This window comes from Oncorhynchus clarkii, chromosome 23 (assembly GCF_045791955.1).
Source record: "Oncorhynchus clarkii lewisi isolate Uvic-CL-2024 chromosome 23, UVic_Ocla_1.0, whole genome shotgun sequence".
Taxonomy (NCBI): Eukaryota; Metazoa; Chordata; class Actinopteri; order Salmoniformes; family Salmonidae; genus Oncorhynchus; species Oncorhynchus clarkii.
The window spans coordinates 3,044,477-3,066,539 of NC_092169.1; the positions used below are offsets into that span (position 1 = coordinate 3,044,477).

Here is a 22,063-nt window from a genome sequence, read left to right on the forward strand (position 1 = left end):
GACAGGGAGACACTAGACCTCATTTAACAAACATTGATGATGACAAGAAACTGAAAGCTGATGTAGGCCTGATTTCATCTGCTTTGGATAAACAGGTAGCTAGCTAGCTAGCTAGCTAATGGAGTGAATAGGGAATATTTCCCGTAATCCGTCTTCAGAAAAACAGTCACATTTCCTCTCTGTGTTACAAAGGAAAACCTGTTTGCTGTGCAACGCAATAGAAAACATTTAGCAAATTTATTAGGAACATATTACTTACACCAACATCTTATTTAGTGACTCAACAGTGTAGAAAAACAAATAGCCTATATTTGGAAATAAACATTGTGCCATGGATTAGTAAATGAAAAATCAAGTTAACATTGAGACATATTATTAAAATAGTCTCATTTTATGGTGGAGTCTGTTGTGGGAAATCTAAAATGCAATTTTATTTACTCAACATTAACTAAATATATCCCCAACAGCATTAAATGGCAAATATAGGCTAATATGTGTAACGTGAGTCCATACTGCTTCCCTGATCAACGACCACAACCAAAGGTATTGTTCCACTCCTCATAGAGCTCCAGGTCTTTGGCTGAGACGCTGGGCCTCACGATCCTCAGGGCCTCCTGGAAGTCACAGTGGAGGATGGGCCGCACCTGGTCGGGGGTGATGGTGGCAATGTCACTGAGCTGGATGCTCCGGATGGGGCCCAGCGCTGCCTCCCGGCACAGTCCTGTCATATCGGCCCCGGAAAAGCCCTCCGTCCCCGTGACCACGTTCTCCAGCTCTTCCTCTTCCATCTGGCTTTTCTCGCAGGCCATGAGGTTAGAGACTATCTGCCGTCTTGCGGCTGCCTCGGGAAGGGGGATGTAGAGGCGTTTGGAAAGGCGGCGCCGAGCCGCCTCGTCTATCTCCTGAGGGCGGTTGGTGGCCCCCACCACCAGGATGCGGTCGTCGGCTGAGGTGGCCGCCCCGTCCAACTGAACCAGGAACTCAGTCTTTATCCGCCGGGATGACTCGTGCTCCCCGTCTGTACGCTGGGACAGCAGAGAGTCTATCTCGTCGATGAAGATGACTGCTGGCTGGTGGCAGCGGGCAATGGCGAAGAGTGCTCTCACCATTTTCTCTCCCTCCCCCACCCACTTTGAGGTGAGAGATGAGGCGCTGATGCTGAAGAAGGTGGCGCCTGACTGGCAAGCAATGCATTTCCCAATCAGAGTTTTTCCTGTCCCCGGGGGCCCAAATAGGAGGATGCCTTTGGGTGGACCACGGAGGCCAGTGAAGATGTCAGGCCGGAGCATAGGCCACACAACAATCTCCTTGATGGTGGCTTTGGCAAACTCCAGGCCAGCAATGTCATCCCAGGCTACGGGCGGCCCGTGGTCCATAATTTCACTCATGATCAACTCGATGATCTTTGGCTCAAAGTTTTTCAGACGCTCGTCTACTGGCTGAGTCTCCTGGGCATTGTTGCTCCCGACCCCACCCTCCTTGTCCTCTTGCCTTGGCATTGGGGACACAAATTTGGAAAATGTCCCCCGTGGCCTGTTGGCCCCCAGTGACTTCTTTGTGGCATTCCCCATGGCAACCACCATCCCAGGGGGCTGCTGAGCTCTCTGGGGCTGGTTGGAGTGCTTTTTCTGCTGATCAACAATAAACTGCTCCCTTGCAGTTTTGAAGTTAGTGCCACCACCACGTGGGTCTTGCCCTCTAGATGCCACTCTGCCACTCTCTCCACAGGAGTTATAGAATGTCTTCCTCTTGGAGGGGTTAGAGTTGAAGAAGACAGATTGGTTCGCTTCAGGGCCTGGGTTTGGATGTGGTGGAGCTGAGGCGTGCTGGCCAAACAGAGACTGAGCACTTCCTGAGGGGCCAGCAGAGGAATTGTGGTGGCTGGGGAATCCCTCAGGGCCTCTTGGTCTCTCTGCAGTAATACTCTGTAAATTGCTGAAAGTGCTGTTGCCCGCAGCCTTGGGCCATGATGTGGGTCCCAGGGGTTTGAATGGAGGCTCTGCAGCTCTGAGTCCAGTGGAGGAAACAACAGGCAGGGAGCTGCCTCTGCTCTCTTGTCCAACAGTGACGTTAACATCTGCAGGTGCCACCAGGGACTTTCCACCCCCTGTCCCAGCCTGAATCATCTTCTGCACGCACGGCAGCTCCAGCACATTCACAGTTGTCAGGGACGACTCCCATTTGTCGCTGTGGTTCCTCTGACTGCGGGCCAGGTGCAGTGCACTCTCTGCATAGTTGTTAAGCCCCGTGCGAGGGTCGTCCGAGTCCAGCACTGCGGCATAGCGTTCAGAGTAAGTCCTGAGCAGGCTGGCCGTGCCGGCCTGAGAGAGCTGGGAGCTCGCCCATGCATATTGAATGGCGAGGATGTGCGCCCGATAGGCGTCTGCCGTCTGCTCAGGTGCGCAGGTGCCAGATGAAATGTCAAAGGACCTCCTCTGCCACTCGCCTAGGTGTGCACCACTCATGCCTGGCGTGCTCCAACCTGTTTGAGAAATGAGGGACAGGACTCATTAAAAATGCATGATCCAAGAAGCAGCCAGGCAAACAATAACACACACACACACACAGAGAGAGAAGACAGTCATTTTATAAATTCCATGACCCTCAGTAAGTTGTGTTGACAGCCTGGTCTCATAGACTAGACTTAACATAGTAAATCTGGGACACTCAAATGTGTATGATATGTTACGTTTGGTATGGTTACATTAAGACAGAAGGTTACTTAAGGCAAAAACGAAAGAGGGTGGTTGGTCAGGGTGGGCATATAATGCTAATGTCTTTGCAACCCAAAGGTTGCCCGTTCGAATCTCATCGCAGACAACTTTAGCAACTTATTACTTTTCAGCTACTTTAAAACTACTAGCATGTTAGTTAACCCTCCCCCGAGCCTTAACCAAATGCCTAACCTTAACCCCTAACCTAGCTAACATTATCCACCTAGCTAACGTTAGCATTAGCCAGCAAACCACCTAGCTAATATTGGCTACAACAAATTGGACTTCGTAACATATTGTATGAATTGTAATTTGTAGTAACATATCATACGAAATCTATGATTGACATCCACAAATAAATACATACGCCATCAGACCGAATTCCCCTCAACAAAATTGGGGAAAACTAACATTATTTCCCATTGACCCACATTGTAAAAGAGCCATCTTTGTCATCGATTTTGATTTATACAGAAATCACAAAACATACCAAAAAGCTGCTGTGTTGTTCAATGTACAAATCTCGACCTACAGTTCACAATGCTCCCAGGTAGGGAAATAGAACCTGTGAGAAGAGCCCTGTGACTTCAGGTTATTCAGCGTAGCAGAGTGGGACATTGTGGGAACCTGGTGTTCAACTAGGCTACACATAGCTATGCGTGTGGAAAACATTCCATCACAGGTAAGATATAGGGGTTAAAGCAACAACAAAAAAAACATGGCTGAAACTTAAGTCGATCTCAGATCGATTGTTTGGGGCCAAGTTAACCTCCCCCTTTCAAGTAAGAAAGTCATGCTTTTAGCAAAAGAGGATCATTTTGTACATATATTAAACTGCAAGTTTGACCAATTCCAGTCCCCTTGCTTAGAGGGTTCAGGCTCCTCACCAGGATAATTTTTATGTAGGACTGAGTAGCTTAGTTCTGGTGACTTTTTAAAAATACATTATGTTCCAAAATTAATGAAAATAAAATGATGCTGGCACCATCTAAAATATAATTTGCACCTCCTGAAATGGGCACAATAATTTACTAGTAAACACTTAAAAATATTTTAACATATTCAAGCTTATGCATGGTCTATATTTTCAGATGTGCTATGAGCAATAGGCATTATCACCTGTAACCAACTGCTGAAGCATAGTTTATCCATCTGCATTTACCCCATTGGACACAACATCCTAATTTTTATTATTAATTATTAAAAAAAACATACATAAATACGTTATTATTAAATACTTTTCAGCCCAAAAATGTAATAGCTTTTTGTTTCAAATGAAATTTTATTGGTCACATACACTAGGTTAGCAGATGTTATTGCGAGGGTAGTGGAATGCTTATGCTTCTAGTTCCGACAGTGCAGCAATATCTAACATGTAATCTAACAATTCCACAACAACTACCTAATACACACAAATCTAAGTAAAGAAATGGAATAAGAATATATACATATAAATATATGGATGAGAAATGACAGAGCGGCATAGGGAAAATGCAATAGATGGTATAAAACACAGTATATACATATATGAGTAATGCAAGATATGTAAGCATTATTAAAGTGACAAGGGATCCATTTATTAGCGGCCAATGATTTTAAGTCTGATTTCAGCAGCCTCTCTGTGTTAGTGATGGCCTTGAGAGATAAGCTATTTTTCAGTCTCTCGGTCCCAGCTTTGATGCACCTGTACTGTCCTCACTTTCTGGATGGTAGTGGGGTGAACAGGCAGTGGTTCAGGTGGTTGTTGTCCTTGATGATCTTTTTGGCCTTCCTGTGACATCCTGAGGGTGTCCTGGAGGGCATGTAGTTTTCCCCCGGTGATGCGTTGTGCAGACCGCACCACCCCCTGGAGAGCCATGCGGTTTGGGGCAGTGCAGTTGCCATACCATGCGGTGATGTAGCCCGACAGGATGCTCTCAATTGTGCATCTGTAAAAGTTTGTAAGGGTTATAGGTGACAAGCCATATTTCTTCAGCCTCCTGAGGTTGAAGAGCCACTGTTGCGCCCTATTCACAACACTGTCTGTGTGGGTGGACCATTTCAGTTGGTCCATGATGTGTACGCCGAGGAACTTAAAATGTTCTATTACAATGTACAGTGCTTTCAGAAAGTATTCACACCCATTGAATTTTTCCACATTTTGTTGCGTTACAGCCTGAATTTAAAATTGATTAAATTTAGATTTGTATTTGTCACTGGCCTACACAAAATACCACAATGTCAAAGTGGAATTATGTTTTTCAAATTTTTACTAATTAAATGAAAAGCTGAAATGTCTTGAGTCAAAAGTGGCTTCCACACCATTTTAAATAAGCATGCCCCGTTCAAAAATGTAGAACCAGGAACAGATATAGCCCTTGGTTCACTCCAGACCTGACTGCCCTTGACAAGCACAAAAACATCCTGTGGCGTACTGCATTAGCATTGAATAGCCCCTGTGATATGCAACGTTTTAGGGAAATTAGGAACCAATATACACAGGCAGTTTGAAAAAGCTAGCCCACTGCACTGAGGCTAAGAAACATTGTACCATGGATGGTGTCTATTACTGCTGGTCAACATCTCCCATTTGTCTCACCGCAAAAACTGTTGTGTGCTTTATTTTTCTTATTCACACAATGTAATACACCCCCAGTGTATTACATTGCACTATTTTTTCTCTGGTGATAGTAAGTAAATATCTAAAAAAGTATTTGTCTGGTTATTTGTACTTGTGTTTGAATCAAGTCACTCAGTAAAATTGTACTGCTTTGTACATGAGCTATGTAGATGAGGGCTTGGGGGTCTAGCCTTACTGTCTACAGCTGGACAGCCATTCTCACCCATTTAACATAGCAGGAAAGATCTCATTGAAAGGCCACGACACAACCCAAGTTAATGGTAAATGTCTTGAGGGTCTTGTCACCCAAAAAATATGAAAAACTTTCTTGGTATTCTCTTAACCAGCTTCATGAGGTAGTCACCCGGAACACATTTTAATTAACAGGTGTGCCTTGTTAAGTTAATTTGTGGAACTTAATGCATTTGAGCCAATCAGTTCTGTCACAAAGGGGTGGTATACAGAAGACAACCCTATTTGGTTAAAGACCAAGTCTATATTATGGCAAGAACAGCTCAAATAAGCAAAGAGAAACAACAGTCCATCATTACTTCAAGACTTGAAGGTCAGTTAATGTGGAAAATTTCAAGAACTTTTAAAGTTTCGTCAAGTACAGTCACAAAAACTATCAAGCGCTATGATGAAACTGGCTCTCATGAGGACTGCCACAGGAAAGGAAGACTCAGAGTTACCTCTGCAGCTGAGGATAAGTTCATTAGAGTTAACTGCATCCCAGATAAATGCTTCACAGGGTTCAAGTAACATACACAACTCATCATCAACTGTGTGAATCAGGCCTTCATGGTGAAATTGCTGCAAAGAAACCACTACTAAAAGGACACCAATAAGAAGAAGAGACTTGCTTGGGCCAGGAAACACAAGCAATGGACATTACACCGGTGGAAATCTGTCATTTGGTCTGATGAGTCCAAATGTGAGATTTTTGGTTCCAACCAGTGTCTTTGTGAGACGCAGAGCAGGTGAACATATGATCTCCGCATGTGTGGTTCCCACAGTGAAGCATGGAGGAGGTGTGATGGTGCTTTGCTGGTGATACCGTCTGTGATTTATTTAGAATTAAAAGGCACACTTAACCAGCATGGATACCACAGCATTCTGCAGCGATACACCATCCCGGAGATACAGCATCCGATCTGGTTTGCGCTTAGTGGGACTATCATTTGTTTTTCAACAGGACAATGACCCAACAGACCTCCAGGCTGTGTAAGGGCTATATGACCAAGAAGGAGAGTGATGGAGTGCTGCATCAGATGACCTGGCCTCCACAATCCCCCGACCTCAACCCAATTGAGATGGTTTGGGATGAGTTGGACCGCAGAGTGAAGGAAAAGCAGCCAACAAGTGCTCAGCGTATGTGGGAACTCCTTCAAGACTGTTAGAAAAGCATTCCAGGTGAAGCTGGTTGAGAGAATGCCAAGAGTGTACAAAGCTGTCATCAAACCAAAGGGTGGCTACTTTGAAGAATAAAATATATTTTGGTTACTTAATGTTTCCATGTATTATTTCATAGTTTCGATGTCTTCACTATTATTCTACAATGTAGAAAATAGTAAAAATAAAGAAAAACCCTTGAATAATTAAGTGTGTCCAAACTTTTGACTGGTACTGTACGTGTGGACATGTTTTCCAAACCACACTCCAACATTTACTGTAGGGTGCCATGTGTGAAAGCAGCATCCTGGAAAGACACTTGACCAGCTGGTGTGAGGATGTAGTCCTTTGTGTTGTTGCACATGTCTATTGCGTCTTCTGGCTCTTGAGCGGCAGTAGTTGTAGATCTTCTTGGCGTCATCAAGGCCAGAAGAACCTTTGAATAAAAGAGTTACCATTAGTATTGAAAAGGACCATGAAAGTTATTAAATGTGTACTGTCATAACTGTGTAGCCTACACTTTGGACATAGGACCTATCCTCTTATTGGGATGCCAGATCACTTTTATGTGAAGCATAGCATTACAGTGTTTATATTGGTATAATTTTCACATAATATGTATATAGTCACATGTATTTAGAGCATCTTACCTGGATATGGTCGGTACCTTGCATCGCAGACTGCCATCAGGACCATTGATAAAAATCCCTTTTAGTTGTCGTAATTGCTGCCCGAACTTGCCGGATCTCGGATCTGAAGATGTTTTCTGTCGACAGCTCATGCACAAAACGGATAATTCCGGCAACCCCCCGAATCTCTGGCGATTTCTGCCCATTGTGCCATAGAGGGATAAGCAACTAAATCTACCTTCAGGACATGCCAGATAGCGTGGCACACTTCCATGACGATGGCGCAAACGGTTGAGATTCCCAAGTTATACATTTTAACTCTCTGCAATACTTTTCTGTGTTCTGCCACTCGCTAGGGTCACAGACAGCCTTTCTGCAGCACAAGCTGTGAGTTCTCTCGTGTGAGATGTATGGGGCAAGCTGCTGAAGCAAGTCGTCAAATCTGGCAACCGACATCCGAAAGTATTGAAAATGTCTTTCAGCGTCACTGCTTCGCTGAGGTTGGACAAGAGAAATGTACTCATCCCCTCCAAGTGTTCAGTGGATTTACTTGCCATTTTCTCTCCCCCCTCTCGTCTTGAGTAGTAATAGCAATACAAGCTCTAGAAAATGCATTTCAAATTAGAGACATGTTTGCTTCTATGGCTAAAAGGTAGTATCATTAAGCATAGAACACCAGACTAGCCTGGCATGCAACTAGCATTTGTAAACAGGCATATAATACCAGATCCGGAAGTTCAAACGCCTTTGCTAGCTAGAGTCAAAGAGTGCCTCATCAGCCCCTCTTGAATGGTAAACTACTTTGGCTCCCCAAGCCCCCAGTGGATATACACTACACAAAACAGACTTCCTCTCTGGGTGGAATGCAACATAGAGTCCGCTGCCACCGTAAACCATTATTGAATGCCACAATTGAACGAGTATAGAAATAAACGTGGTGGCAATGTAAAACTGGGATCCTCCTCTTTTAAAAAAAAACAACAAATGCCAAAAGTTCTTTCAAACGTGTTCTCCTGCTGTTTGCATTAAGAATAGTTGTGCATTGACTGCTTGAACACGTTTCTTTCCTTTGGCTCTAGCATTAAATGCGTCTCAAGAGGAATATTTATCTCGCATAGCACACACAAGCCGACTAGGTAAATATGTCAAATTTTACTATGGGGTTGTCTGATTTTGTTTTAGTAACATTACAATCCAGTAGCACTGGAAGGTTACATCCTGAGTGACAAAATATAGGCTTTGAATTACTTTGCCAGCAGCTACAGACAGCTACAGTAACCGCTGTCTGAGTTGAGCGCATTATTAGACTATTTAATTCCCTTCATCGGAACATGTCATCAACAATCATGCGGTGAAAATAAAATATTTGATTATATATTTCATGGAACAGACATGTTTCTGTCTATATTAGGCAATGAAATTTCCAAAACAGCACAGAACAAGAAAATTGTGTTTGAAAAAGTTAACGTTTTTGCTGTGATAATGGGATATTTCCACCCCAAGGCGTGCGGAGCGCAGACGTTGTGTCTATTAACTGACTGTAAATATACCAAACATAACATATCATACTAATCTGAGTGTCCTGGATCTACCCCCGAGTCCAGTTGGTGTTGAAGAGATCGTCACATAACTTCACTTATTCAATGTGTCATGTCAAGTAGCTAACTTCACATTTTAGCCATATGGCACATTTCCGAACTCCAGTTGGGATTATGAATATAACGTCCGAAAGTGGAAGATAATGTTTTTGGAAAATATTTACCCACTAGCCTCGGCGTCACGGGTCCCCTAAATTTCTGTTGTCATTTGTGTTCAAGGTTGTCTTTAGTTTTATTTTTTTACTCGCTCCGAGCATATTTTCGTAACACCTGGCTGGATATCGAGGTGCAGCGCGACTGAAACAAGATGAACTGTACATTTAGCGGGTACATTTTGCAGGCGACCAGGCTAGGCAAATGGACAGCTTTATCAAAACATAACTGCTTATTATGTTCACATAGTGGCTAGCAGTATTTCAATCTTCTCGATGGAGCAGTGTGGATAAAGATAACATTTGGAGTAAAGTGGCATTTCCCATCCCTGCATTGAGGTACGCGTCGGATCCACGGTGTCTTAATGTAATGTGACCATGATTGCGTTCCGACCCAGTGCACGTCGTAAACAAGCGCGGTAGGTTCGGTATCTTCTAGCTAGCTAGTTGGCTTAGCTAGCTCATTTACAAATTTAACGGGCGTGTTAGACAGATCTCGACTTACCACAGATACGTAACAAACAGTTGTAGCTGGAAAAATAGTGAATAACTTTTTTGCACCATGGAAAAGTGGTTATATCCCATTCACAGGCCCAGCTGGTACAAGAAATGCTTTCCGTCCATAGGAAGAAGAGAAGCGAGAGGTTTTACTCCGCCCACGAAGTGACGAAATGTTGTATGGAGGTAAATGAGTGTCGAATTTGGTCAACAATAAAAGATATTGCTACGTGAAGATTATTTGTTCGAATATAAGTTTCGTAATGGTTAGGTTGTTACGAATGCACTGATATAAGTGGACGCACGAGGCATTTTGGCAACTTTGGAGAAAAAAACGACTTTATAGCCTGTTGTCATAGCAACATATAGAGGACTCATCAAAGATATTTCAATGTGGAGTGCCAGAGGGCGTAAATTCAGATAATTATCAGATTGTCCGTGTGTAAATTCAGAGCGTTTTTGCTCTGAGCGTTCAGGGTGCACACTGGACGCTCTGGCTGAGGAGAAGCGTTGATCCGAGTGTTCTGACATCACAACTGCAGTCAAGCACCCAAGCTAACTGGCTAAAGTTAGCTAGCTTGTTAGCTACATCCAGACATAAATGAGAGAACACCTCACTCTGACCATTTTACTTGCCCTAGCAGAGCTGGTTAGGCTGTTTTCATGTCATCCAGAGTGTTGGTGATTGTAACTGTGCTGCCGGCAACCATTTAATTATGCCTCTTTGCTGATGTTTACTGACACCAGCCATGTTCAACTCATCAGTTATTCTGTGCTCTGGCACACTCAGATTAGAGTGCTCAGAAATCGGAGTAGATAGCCAGAGGGAATTTACGAATGCACCCTTAAGCAATAAGGCCAGAGGAGGTGTGGTACATGGCCAATATACAATGGCTAAGGGCTGTTCTTATTCACAATGCAATGCGGGGTGCCTGGACACAGCCCCTAGCCATGATATATTGGCCATATATCACAAACCCCTGAAGTGCCTTATTGCTATTATAAACTGGTTACCAATGTAATTAGAGCAGTGAAAGGAAATGTTTTGTCATACCCATGGTACACGGCTGTCTGACAATCAGCATTCAGGGCTCGACCCACCCAGTTTATAAAACACATTTTAGCATGGACATTGCCATTGAGGGCTTCCACTATTTTAAAGTAGTCAACTGGGTGGGGATTCCTATGAGTTGGGAGCTATCAGCCAATTCAAGAATAACAAAATGGACTATTTTTATATCGAGATAGCCTCAATGCTGTCACAGATGCTATAATGGCACAGATACAAAGATGAGTCCTCTATCTGATGTTCTGAAAGAGTTGCAAAATCTGGACCCCTACAAATCAGCAAACCAATCTGGACCCTCTCTTTCTAAAATTATCCACCACAATTGTTGCAACCCCTATTACTAGCCAGTTCAACCTCTCTTTTGTATTGTCTGAGATCCCCAAAGATTGGAAAGCTGCCGCGGTCATCTTCCTCTTCAAAGGGGGAGACACTCTAGACCCAAACTGTTACAGACCTATATCTATCCTACCCTGTCTTTCTATGGTCTCCGAAAGCCAAGTTAACAAACAGATCACCAACCATTTCGAATCCCAGCATACCTTGCTATGCAATCTGGTTACCGAGCTGGTCATGGGTGCACCTCAGCCACGCTCAAGGTCTTAAACGATATCATATCTGCCATCGATAAAAGACAATACTGTGCAGCCGTATTCATTGATCTGGCCAAGGCTTTCGACTCTGTCAATCACCACATTCTTATCGGCAGACTCAACAGCCTTGGTTTCTCAAATGACTGCCTCGCCTGGTTCACCAACTACTTCTCAGACAGAGTTCAGTGTGTCAAATTGGAGGGTCTGTTGTCCGGACCTCTGGCAGTCTCTACGGGGGTGCCACAGGGTTCAATTCTCGGGCCGACTCTTTTCTCTGTAAACATCAATGATGTCGCTGTTGCTGCTGATTATTCTCTGATCCACCTCTACGCAGACGACACCATTATGTATACTTCTGGCCCTTCTTTGGACACTGTGTTAAACCTGTTGCGACTCTAGGGGCAGTATTTTCATTTTTGGAAAAAAAACGTTCCCGTTTTTCGTCAGGACAAGATGCTAGAATATGCATATAATTGACAGCTTTGGATAGACAACACTCTAACGTTTCCAAAACTGTAAAGATATTGTCTGTGAGTATAACAGAACTGATGTTGCAGGCGAAAGCCTGAGAAAAATCAAATCCGGAAGTGCCCCATATTTTGAAAGCGCTGCGTTCCAATGAGTCCCTATTGAGCTGTGAATGTGCCATCAACCAGCTTACGCTTTCTACGTATTCCCCAAGGTGTCTACAGCATTGTGACGTAGTTTTACGCATTTATGTTGAAGAATATCCATAGGCGGCTGGCTACATTGCGTAAGTGGTCACCTGATGACTCCCAGAGTGACTCGCGTAAAATACAGAGGTAGCCATTACTCCAATCGGTCCTACTGAAAAACAAATTGTCCCGACGGATATATTATCGAATAGATATTAGAAAAACACCTTAAGGATTGATTATAAACAACGTTTGCCATGTTTCTGTCGATATTATGGAGCTAATTTGGAATCTTTTTAGCTGTTTTCGTGACTGCAATTTCCGGGCAATTTCTCAGCCAAACGTGAAGAACAAACGGATCTATTTCACCTACAAAAATAATCTTTCGGGAAAAAATGAACTTTGGCTATCTACCTGGGAGTCTCGTGAGTGAAAACATTCGAAGCTCATCAAAGGTAAACAATTTAATTTGATTGCTTTTCTGATTTCCGTGACCAAGTTACCTGCTGCTAGCTGGACAAAATGCTATGCTAGGCTATCGATAAACTTACACAAATGCTTGTCTAGCTTTGGCTGTAAAGAATATTTTGAAAATCTGAGATGACAGGGTGATTGACAAAAGGCTAAGCCGTGTCTCAATATATTTAATTAGGAATATTTTCTAGGGATATTTATGTCCGTTGCGTTATGCTAATTCGTTTCAGGCGATGATTACGCTCCCGCATGCGGGATGGGGAGTCAGTAGAGGTTCTTAACAAACCTCCAGACGAGCTTCAATGCCATACAACTCTCCTTCCGGGGCCTCCAACTGCTCTTAAATGCAAGGAAAACTAAATACATGCTCTTCAACCGATCGCTGCCCGCACCTGCCCGCCCGTCCAGCATCACTACTCTGGACGGTTCTGACTTAGAATATGTGGACAACTACAAATACCTAGGTGTCTGGTTAGACTGCAAACTCTCCTTCCAGACTCACATTAAGCATCTCCAATCTAAAATTAAATTTTGAATTGGCTTCCTATTTCGAAAAACAAAGCATCCTTCACTCATGCTGCCAAACATACCCTCATAAAACGGACTATCCTACCGATCCTTGACTTCGGCGATGTCATTTATAAAAAAAACTCCAACACTCTAATCAGGAAATTGGATGCAGTCTATCACAGTGCCATCTGTTTTGTCACCAAAGCCCACCACTGTGACCTGTATGCTCTCGTTGGCTGGCCCTTGCTTCATATTCTTTGCCTAACCCACTGGCTCCAGGTCATCTATAAGTCTTTGCTCGGTAAAGCCCCGCCTTATCTCAGTTCACTGGTCACCATAGCAGCACCCACCCGTAGCACGCGCTCCAGCAGGTATATCTCACTGGTCACCCCCAAAGCCTATTCATCATTTGGCCGCCTTTCCTTCCAGTTCTCTGCTGCCAATGACTGGAACTAATTGCAAAAATCACTGAAGCTGGAGACTCATATCTCCCTCACTAACTTTAAGCATTAGCTGTCAGAGCAGCTCACAGATCACTGCAACTGTACATAGCTCATCTGTAAATAGCCCATCCAACTACCTCATCCCCATATTGTTTTTTTTGTTGCTCCATTGCACCCCAGTATTTCTACTTGCACATTCATCTTCTGCACATCTATCACTCCAGGGTTTAATTGCTAAATTTGAATGATTTCACCACTACGACCTATTTATTGCCTTACCTCCCTAAACTTACCTAATTTGCACCCACTCTATATAGATTTTTTCTATTGTGTTATTGACTATACAGTGGGGAGAACAAGTATTTGATACACTGCCGATTTTGCAGGTTTTCCTACTTACAAAGCATGTAGAGGTATGTCATTTTTATCAAAGGTACACTTCAACTGTGAGAGACGGAATCTAAAACAAAAATCCAGGAAATCACATTGTATGATTTTTAAGTAATTCATTTGCATTTTATTGCATGACATAAGTATTTGATACATCAGAAAAGCAGAACTTAATATTTGGTACAGAAGCCTTTGTTTGCAATTACAGAGATCATACGTTTCCTGTAGTTCTTGACCAGGTTTGCACACACTGCAGCAGGGATTTTGGCCCAAACCTCCATACAGACCTTCTCCAGATCCTTCAGGTTTCGGGGCTGTCCCTGGGCAATACGGACTTTCAGCTCCCTCCAAAGATTTTCTATTGGGTTCAGGTCTGGAGACTGGCTAGGCCACTCCAGGACCTTGAGATGCTTCTTACGGAGCCACTCCTTAGTTGCCCTGGCTGTGTGTTCCGGGTCGTTGTCATGCTGGAAGACCCAGCCACGACCCATCTTCAATGCTCTTACTGATGGAAGGAGGTTGTTGGCCAAGATCTCGCGATATATGGCCCCATCCATCCTCCCCTCAATACGGTTCAGTTTACCTGTCCCCTTTGCAGAAAAGCATCCCCAAAGAATGATGTTTCCACCTCCATGCTTCACAGTTGGTATGGTGTTCTTGGGGTTGTACTCATCCTTCTTCTTCCTCCAAACACAGCAAGTGGAGTTTAGACCAAAAGGCTCTATTTTTGTCTCATCAGACCACATGACCTTCTCCCATTCCTCCTCTGGATCATCCAGATGGTCATTGGCAAACTTCAGACGGGCCTGGACATGCGCTGGCTTGAGCAGGGGGACCTTGCGTGCGCTGCAGGATTTTAATCCATGACGGCGTAGTGTGTTACTAATGGTTTTCTTTGAGACTGTGGTCCCAGCTCTCTTCAGGTCATTGACCAGGTCCTGCCGTGTAGTTCTGGGCTGATCCCTCACCTTCCTCATGATCATTGATGCCCCACGAGGTGAGATCTTGCATGGAGCCCCAGACCGAGGGTGATTGACCGTCATCTTGAACTTCTTCCATTTTCTAATAATTGCGCCAACAGTTGTTGCCTTCTCACTAAGCTGCTTCTCACTAAGCCTATTGTCCTGTAGCCCATACCAGCCTTGTGCAGGTCTACAATTTTATCCCTAATGTCCTTACACAGCCTTCTGGTCTTGGCCTTTGTGGAGAGGTTGGAGTCTGTTTGATTGAGTGTGTGGACAGGTATCTTTTATACAGGTAACGAGTTCAAACAGGTGCAGTTAATACAGGTAATGAGTGGAGAACAGACGGGCTTCTTAAAGAAAAACTAACTGGTCTGTGAGAGCCGGAATTCTTACTGGTTGGTAGGTGATCAAATACTTATGCTATGCAATAAAATGCAAAATAATTACTTAAAAATCATACAATGTGAATTTCTGGATTTTTGTTTTAGATTCCGTCTCTCACAGTTGAAGTGTACCTATGATAAGCATTACAGACCTCTACATGCTTTGTAAGTAGGAAAACCTGCAAAATCGGCAGTGTATCAAATACTTGTTCTCCCCACTGTACGTTTGTTTATTCCTTGTGTAACTCAGTGTTGTTGTTTGTGTCACACTGTTTTGCTTTATCTTGGTCACGTCACAGTTGTAAATGAGAACTTGTTCTCAACTGGCCTACCTGGTTAAATAAAGGTGAAATAGAAAAAATAAAAACATCTCTATGGCCTGTTGTTCACACACTTATCTGCCCTCTCATTGGCTAGAATGGTCCCTCTGATATAGCCTCCTCCCGCCTGCCTTTCATCTTTGAGTACATGTGTTTCCATCGTTAGAGCGGTCACTTTACTATCTTGTCAATATAATAGGCAATCGCCTGGCCTGCAAACCTCAATGCATGTGCATCTCAGATTGTATTTTTGCTTCTCAGATGGTATGGTTGCGCAACCTGTAGACGTGTGTTGGTCACATGTATCGCCTGAGTCTGTAGCTTTGTTCCAGGGCATCACTGCACTACTCACATACCAGTCGGTACACTGATCCAGGGCTTAATGTTAACCACTGTTGCAGCTAGCTAGCTAGCAAGTATACATTAGCTAGTACTCGCTAGCTAGGTTGCTTTGTCGCCACCTAGTGTTTGTTGTTGGAAGAGAGGCTCACAATGGTTCCTCCTTGGACTGCCAGGACACACAGACAGGAAGGTTGCATTTGGCTTCTGGTTAAGAGCTAGGCCATTCCCAGGTTGGTGGAGAAGGAGCGGACTGGGAGGAAGGTTGTTACGTCGGAGAGTCGGAAATGGTGGAGGGTAGTGCAGATGAAATGGAGGAAATTGAGAAAAAGTTGTTGAAGCAACAGCTGTGCTGGAATGCGAACAATATGGATGTCAGTTCTAATGGTATGGAGCGGAAGGATAAGGGTCAAAGACCGGAATGGTCAGTAGTGGAAAGACATAAGAAGAGAGACCACGATTCAGAAAGCAGTGGAGCATTTCGTAAAGACAGCATAAAGAGGGCCAAGGTAGGAAGCAAGAGTAATAATGTGTTGGAGTGGAAAGTGGTGATGGTGTTCGATGAGACCACAAGGCCTCATTTAACCCTATCCAACTAACTAATGCTGTAGAGAAATACGTTTTTGAAGTCAAATTAGCTCGGATCATTGGAATTGGCAGATTGTTCATATTTTGTGGTAGCCAGGCTCAGCAAGAGAAGATTCTGAAAATGGAAAAGTTGAATGTGAAGGAGATCAGGGAAGTAATCACTGGAGTCCCAATATCTATGTCCATAGGTTAAATTAAAGAAAATGTTAAGGGAGGAAGAGAAATTGAGGCCAAAAGCGTGGAAAAGCATGGAATGAGAACTACAGCATGGATAGATGGAGCTTCCATGGCTGCTCCTCCTGTACTAAGTGGACCTAATGTCGGTGCTGGTATTTCTACTGGTCCTAGCATGGCTTCAAGGCCTGTTATGAAATCTTGCACTCATGAATGTATGGTGTCAAAGGACACTTTGATAATGAATAAAGTTGACTTCATAGCTTTTATTGGTAAGGTTATCAATATGACCTGGGTTGTGGAAAGCAGAAATGCCAGGTTGAAGGTTATTGTGGACACTGCAAAAGAGAATTTGGGGTAACGGAAGTTACTGTTGAAATAGTTGTTGATATGCTGAACAGTCCTAATAAGAGTTGAGTTTTTCAGCACTATATAGATCAAGTTTTAATGGGGTATGGTGTTGGGGAGGTTTTTTGGGGGGGAGGGGGAGCGTGTGGTAGAAGTTAGTAGGGATTGATTTGGTTTTTATTTTATTTTCATGGTAGTACAGAATTGGGAAGATCATGATTGATCATACATTCCAGCACAGTAGGTGGAGAAATACACTTAAACGATTGTTTGCAGACCTCCATGATATCAGAGAAGAAGAAGATAGCTAGCTAGCTAGTGACTGTAGACGGAAGTCGACACTAATGTGGTTTTCTAACAGCAAGGCTCAGATCAACATGGCAGTGTTGGTTGATTTAGTGAGTTTTGTATGTTTTTATTGCAGAATTATAGATCCTTTTTAGTCAATGTTTTGTTGATATCAAATTTCTGTTGATTTCAGCTTTATTGAATGGAAAATTGCCCTCCCTGGAATCCTGTGTTTCAGACATAAGGAAGTGGATGGCAGCAAATGTTCGACTTTTAAACTCGGACAAAACAGAGATGCTAATTCTAGGTCTCAAGAAACAAAGAGATATTCAAAGAGATATTGTGAATTTAAATATGCTCTCTCTAATTCTTTATCTTTTTCTCTCTCTCTTTTTCTCTGAAGACCTGAGCCCTAGGACCATGCCTCGGGACTACCTGGCCTGATGACTCCTTGCTGTCTCCAGTCCACCTGGTCGTGCTGCTGCTCCAGTTTCAACTGTTCTGCCTGTGGCTATGAAACCCTGACCTTTTCACCGGACATGCTACCTTGTCCCAGACCTGCTGTTTTCAACTCTCTAGAGGCAGCAGGAGCTGTAAAGATACTCTGAATGATTGGCTATGAAAAGCCAACTGACATTTACTCCTGAGGTGTTGACGTGTTGCACCTTCTACAACCACTGTGATAATTATTATTTGACCCTGCTGGTCATCTATGAACATTTGAACATCTTGGCCATGTTCTGTTATAATCTCCACCCGGCACAGCAAGAAGAGGACAGGCCACCCCTCATAGCATAGTTCCTCTCTAGGTTTCTTCCTAGGTTCTGGCCTTTCTAGGGAGTATTTCCTAGCCACCGTGCTTCTACACCTACATTGCTTGCTGTTTGGGGTTTTAGGCTGGGTTTCTGTATAACACTTTGTGACATCAGCTGATGTAAGAAGGGCTTTATAAATACATTTGATTGATTGAGTGTTGCCATTGTTTATAAAAGTTATTTTTCTATAATGTCGAAATAAACACGTAGCTAACCTCCATATCACACACACAAACGGAAATCATAATACAATACTATGTATGTACACATAGTACGATCAATTAGAGAAAGCCTCAAATATCACATTTATTCGTATAAATCCATTGTAATCATAAATAACAGTAAATTGGTTCGTGTTTCAAATCCAATCCAATGTTATTTGTCACATGCTTCGTAAATAACAGGTTTAGACTAACAGTGAAGTGGTTACATGTCCTTTTTCAACAATGACGAGTTAAAGATAATTAAAAAAAACAGTATATATACAGTACCAGTCAAAAGTTTGGACACACCTACTCATTCAAGGGTTTTTCTTTATTTTTTACTATTTTCTACATCGTAGAATAATAGTGAAGGCATCAAAACTATGAAATAACACATATGGAATTATGTAGTAAACAAAAAAGAAGTGTTAAACAAATCAAAATATATTTTAGATTCTTCAAAGTAGCCATCCTTTGCCTTGATGACAGCTTTGCACACTCTTGGCATTCTCTCAACCAGCTTCATGACGTAGTCACCTGGAATGCATTTCAATTAACAGGTGTGCCTTGTTAAAAGTTCATTTGTGGAATTTCTTTCCTTAATGTGTTTGAGCCAATCAGTTGTGTATTGACAAGGTAGGGGTGGTATACAAAAGATAGCCCTATTTGGTAAAATACCAAGTCCGTAATATGGCAAGAACAGCTCAAATAAGCAAAGAGAAACAACAGTCCATCATTACTTTAAGACAAGAAGGTCAGTCAATGGGGAAAATTTCAACAAGTCGCAAAAACCATCAAGCACTATGATAAAACTGCCTCTCATGAGGACTGCCACAGGAAAGGAAGACCCAGAATTACCTCTGCTGCAGAGGATAAGTTCATTTAAGTTACCAGCCTCAGAAATTGCAGCGCAAATAAATGCTTCACAGAGTTCAATTAACATACACATCTGAACATCAACTGTTCAGAGGAGACTGCGTGAATCAGGCCTTCGTGCTCTAATTGCTGCAAAGAAACCACTACTAAAGGACACCAATAATAAGAGACTTGCTTGGGCCAAGAAACACAAGCAATGGACATTAGACCGGTGGAAATCTGTTCTTTCGTCTGATGAGGCCAAATTGTAGAGTTTTGGTTCTAACCTCTGTGTTTTTGTGAGATGCAGAAAAGGTTGAACGGATTATCTCTGCATGTGTAGTTCCAACCGTGAAGCATGGAGGAAGAGGTGTGATGGTGTGGGGGTGCTTTGCTGGTTTTTATTTATTCTATTTACCCTTTATTTAACTAGGCAAGCCAGTTAAGAACAAATTCTTATTTACAATGATACCCCGGTCAAGCCTGGACGACGCTGGGCCAATTGTGCGCTGCCATATGGGACTCTCAATCATGGTCGGATGTGATACAGCCTGGATGACACTGTCTGTGATTTATTTAGAATTCAAGGCACACTTAACCAGCATGTATACCACAGCATTCTGCAGCGATACGCCATAGCATCTGGTTTGTAATTAGTGGGACTATCATTTGTTTTTCAACAGGACAATGACACAACACACACCTAGGCTGAGTAAGGGCTATTTGAGCAAGAAGGAGAGTGATGGAGTGCTGCATCAGATGACCTGGCCTCCACAATCACCCGACCTCAACCCAATTGAGATGGTTTGGGATGAGTTGGACCGCAGAATGAACGAAAAGTAGCCAACAAGTGCTCAGCATATGTGGGAATTCCTTCAATACTGTTGGAAAAGCATTCCAAGTGAAGGTGGTTGAGAGAATGCCAAGAGTGTGCAACGCTGTCATTAAGGCAAAGGGTGGCTACTTTGAAGAATCTAAAATCTAAAATAGATTTAGACTTGTTTAACACCTTTTTGGTTACTACATGATTCCATATGTGCTCTTTCATAGTTTTGATATATTCCCTATTATTGTACAATGTAGAAAATACTAAAAATAAAGAAAAACCCTTGAATGAGTAGGTGTGTCCAAACTTTTGACAGGTATTGTATATATACATACAGCGCCTTTGGAAACTATTCAGACCCCTTAACATTATCCACATTTTATTACGTTACAGCCTTATTCGAAAATTGATTAAATTGTTTTCCCCCTCATCAATCTACACACAATACCGCATAATGATAAAGCATTTTTTTAAATTTACTGAAATATCACATTTACATAAGTATTCAGACGCTTTACTCAGTATTTTGTTGAAATTCATTTGGCAGCGATTACAGCCTCAAGTCTTCTTGGGTATGACGCTACGGACAATTCCTTCGACCTCATGGCTTGGGTTTTGCTCTGACATGGACTGTTAACTGTGGGACCTTATATGCCTTTCCAAATAATTTCCAATCAATTTAATTTACCACAGGTGGACTCCAATCAAGTTGTAGAAACATCTCAATGAGGATCAATGGAAACAGGATGCACCGGAGCTAAAATTTTGAGTCTCATAGCAAAGGGTCTGAATACTTACATATGTAAATAAGGTATTTCATTATTTTAATATTTTTTTATTTGCTAAAATTTCTAAAAACATGTTTCGCTTCCTCATTATGGGATATTGTGTGTAGATTGCTGAGGATGTTTTTTTTTTTAGTTAAATCTAATTCATTTTAGAATAAGGCTAAAACATAACAAAATATTGAAAAAGTCAAAGGGTCTGAATACTTCCCGAAGGCACTGTATGGTTGAATCATCAGCATACATGGACACGCATGCTTTGTTTAATGCCAGTGGCAGGTCATTGGTAAAAATAGAAAAGAGTACAGGGCCTAGAGAGCTTCCCTGTGGTACACCACAATTTACATGTTTGACATTAGAGAAGCTTCCATTAAAGAAAACCCTCTGAGTTCTATAAGATAGATAGCTCTGAATCCATGATATGGCAGAGGTTGAAAAGCCATAACACATACATTTTCTCAACAACAGGTTATGGTCAATAATATCAAAGGCTATATCTAACAGTACAGCTCCCACAATCTTCTTATTATCAATTTCTTTCAATTAATCATCAGTAATTTGTGTCAGTGCAGTACATGCTGAGTGCCCTTCTCTATAAACATGCTGAAAGTCTGTTGTTAAGTTGTTTACAGAGAAATAGCATTGGTATTTGGTCAAACACTATTTTTTCCCCATCAGTTTGCTAAGAGCTGTTAGCAAGCTAATAGGTCTGTTGTTAGAACCAGCTTTACTACTCTTGGCTTCCCTCCAGGTCTGAGGACAAAGACTTTCCAATAGGCTCAGATTAAAGATATGACAGATAGGAGTGGCAATAAAGTCAGCTACCATCCTCAGTAGCTTTCCATCTAGGTTGTCAATGGCAGGAGTTTCGTCATTATTGATTAATAACAATACATTTTCCATCTCTCCCACACTAACTTTACAAAATTCAAACTTGCAATGGTTTTCTTTCATTATTTGCATTTTTATGCATGAGTAAGATGGCTCACTGTTCGTAGTTGGTATTTCCTGCCTAAGTTTGCCCATTTTGCCAATTAAGTATTCATTAAAATAATTGGAAATGTCAAATGGTTTTGTGACGAATAAGCCATCTGATTTGCTGAAAAATGGAGTTGAATTCGTCTTTCTGCCCATAATTTCATTTAAAGTACTCCCATGTTTTTTTCCATCATTCTTTATATCATTGATCTTGGCTTCATAATACAGTTTCTTATTTTTTTGTTGAGTTAAGTCACATAAGTCAGCCAGGCAGATGTGCAGCCAGACTTATTAGTAAACTCCTTTTGCCCCATCTCTTTCAACTATACAGTTTTTCAATTCCTCATCAATCCACGGAGCATTAACAGTTCTACAAGTCAGTTTCTTAACAGGTGCCTGTTTATCAATAATTGAAAGAAGAAATGTCATAAATTCATCAAGTACAGCGTCTGGATGGTCCTTATTCAGACCAACAAATAGTT

General features: G+C 42.4%; 1 protein-coding gene and 1 long non-coding RNA gene across 2 annotated transcripts; one reads left to right on the top strand and one right to left on the bottom strand.

Annotated features, from left to right (window-relative positions):
* Window positions 1–319: 319 nt before the first annotated feature.
* On the bottom strand, window positions 320–9,669 carry LOC139381842 (fidgetin-like 1). Its single transcript, XM_071125653.1, is given in 3 exon segments — window positions 320–2,482; window positions 9,590–9,638; window positions 9,640–9,669. Coding segments are annotated over 3 exon segments (2,037 nt in total). The 3' UTR covers window positions 320–524.
* On the top strand, window positions 9,656–18,086 carry LOC139381843 (uncharacterized). The gene is made up of 2 exons (XR_011628582.1): window positions 9,656–9,768; window positions 17,523–18,086. It is a non-coding gene; the product is annotated as an uncharacterized lncRNA (long non-coding RNA).
* The last annotated feature ends 3,977 nt before the right edge of the window (window positions 18,087–22,063 follow it).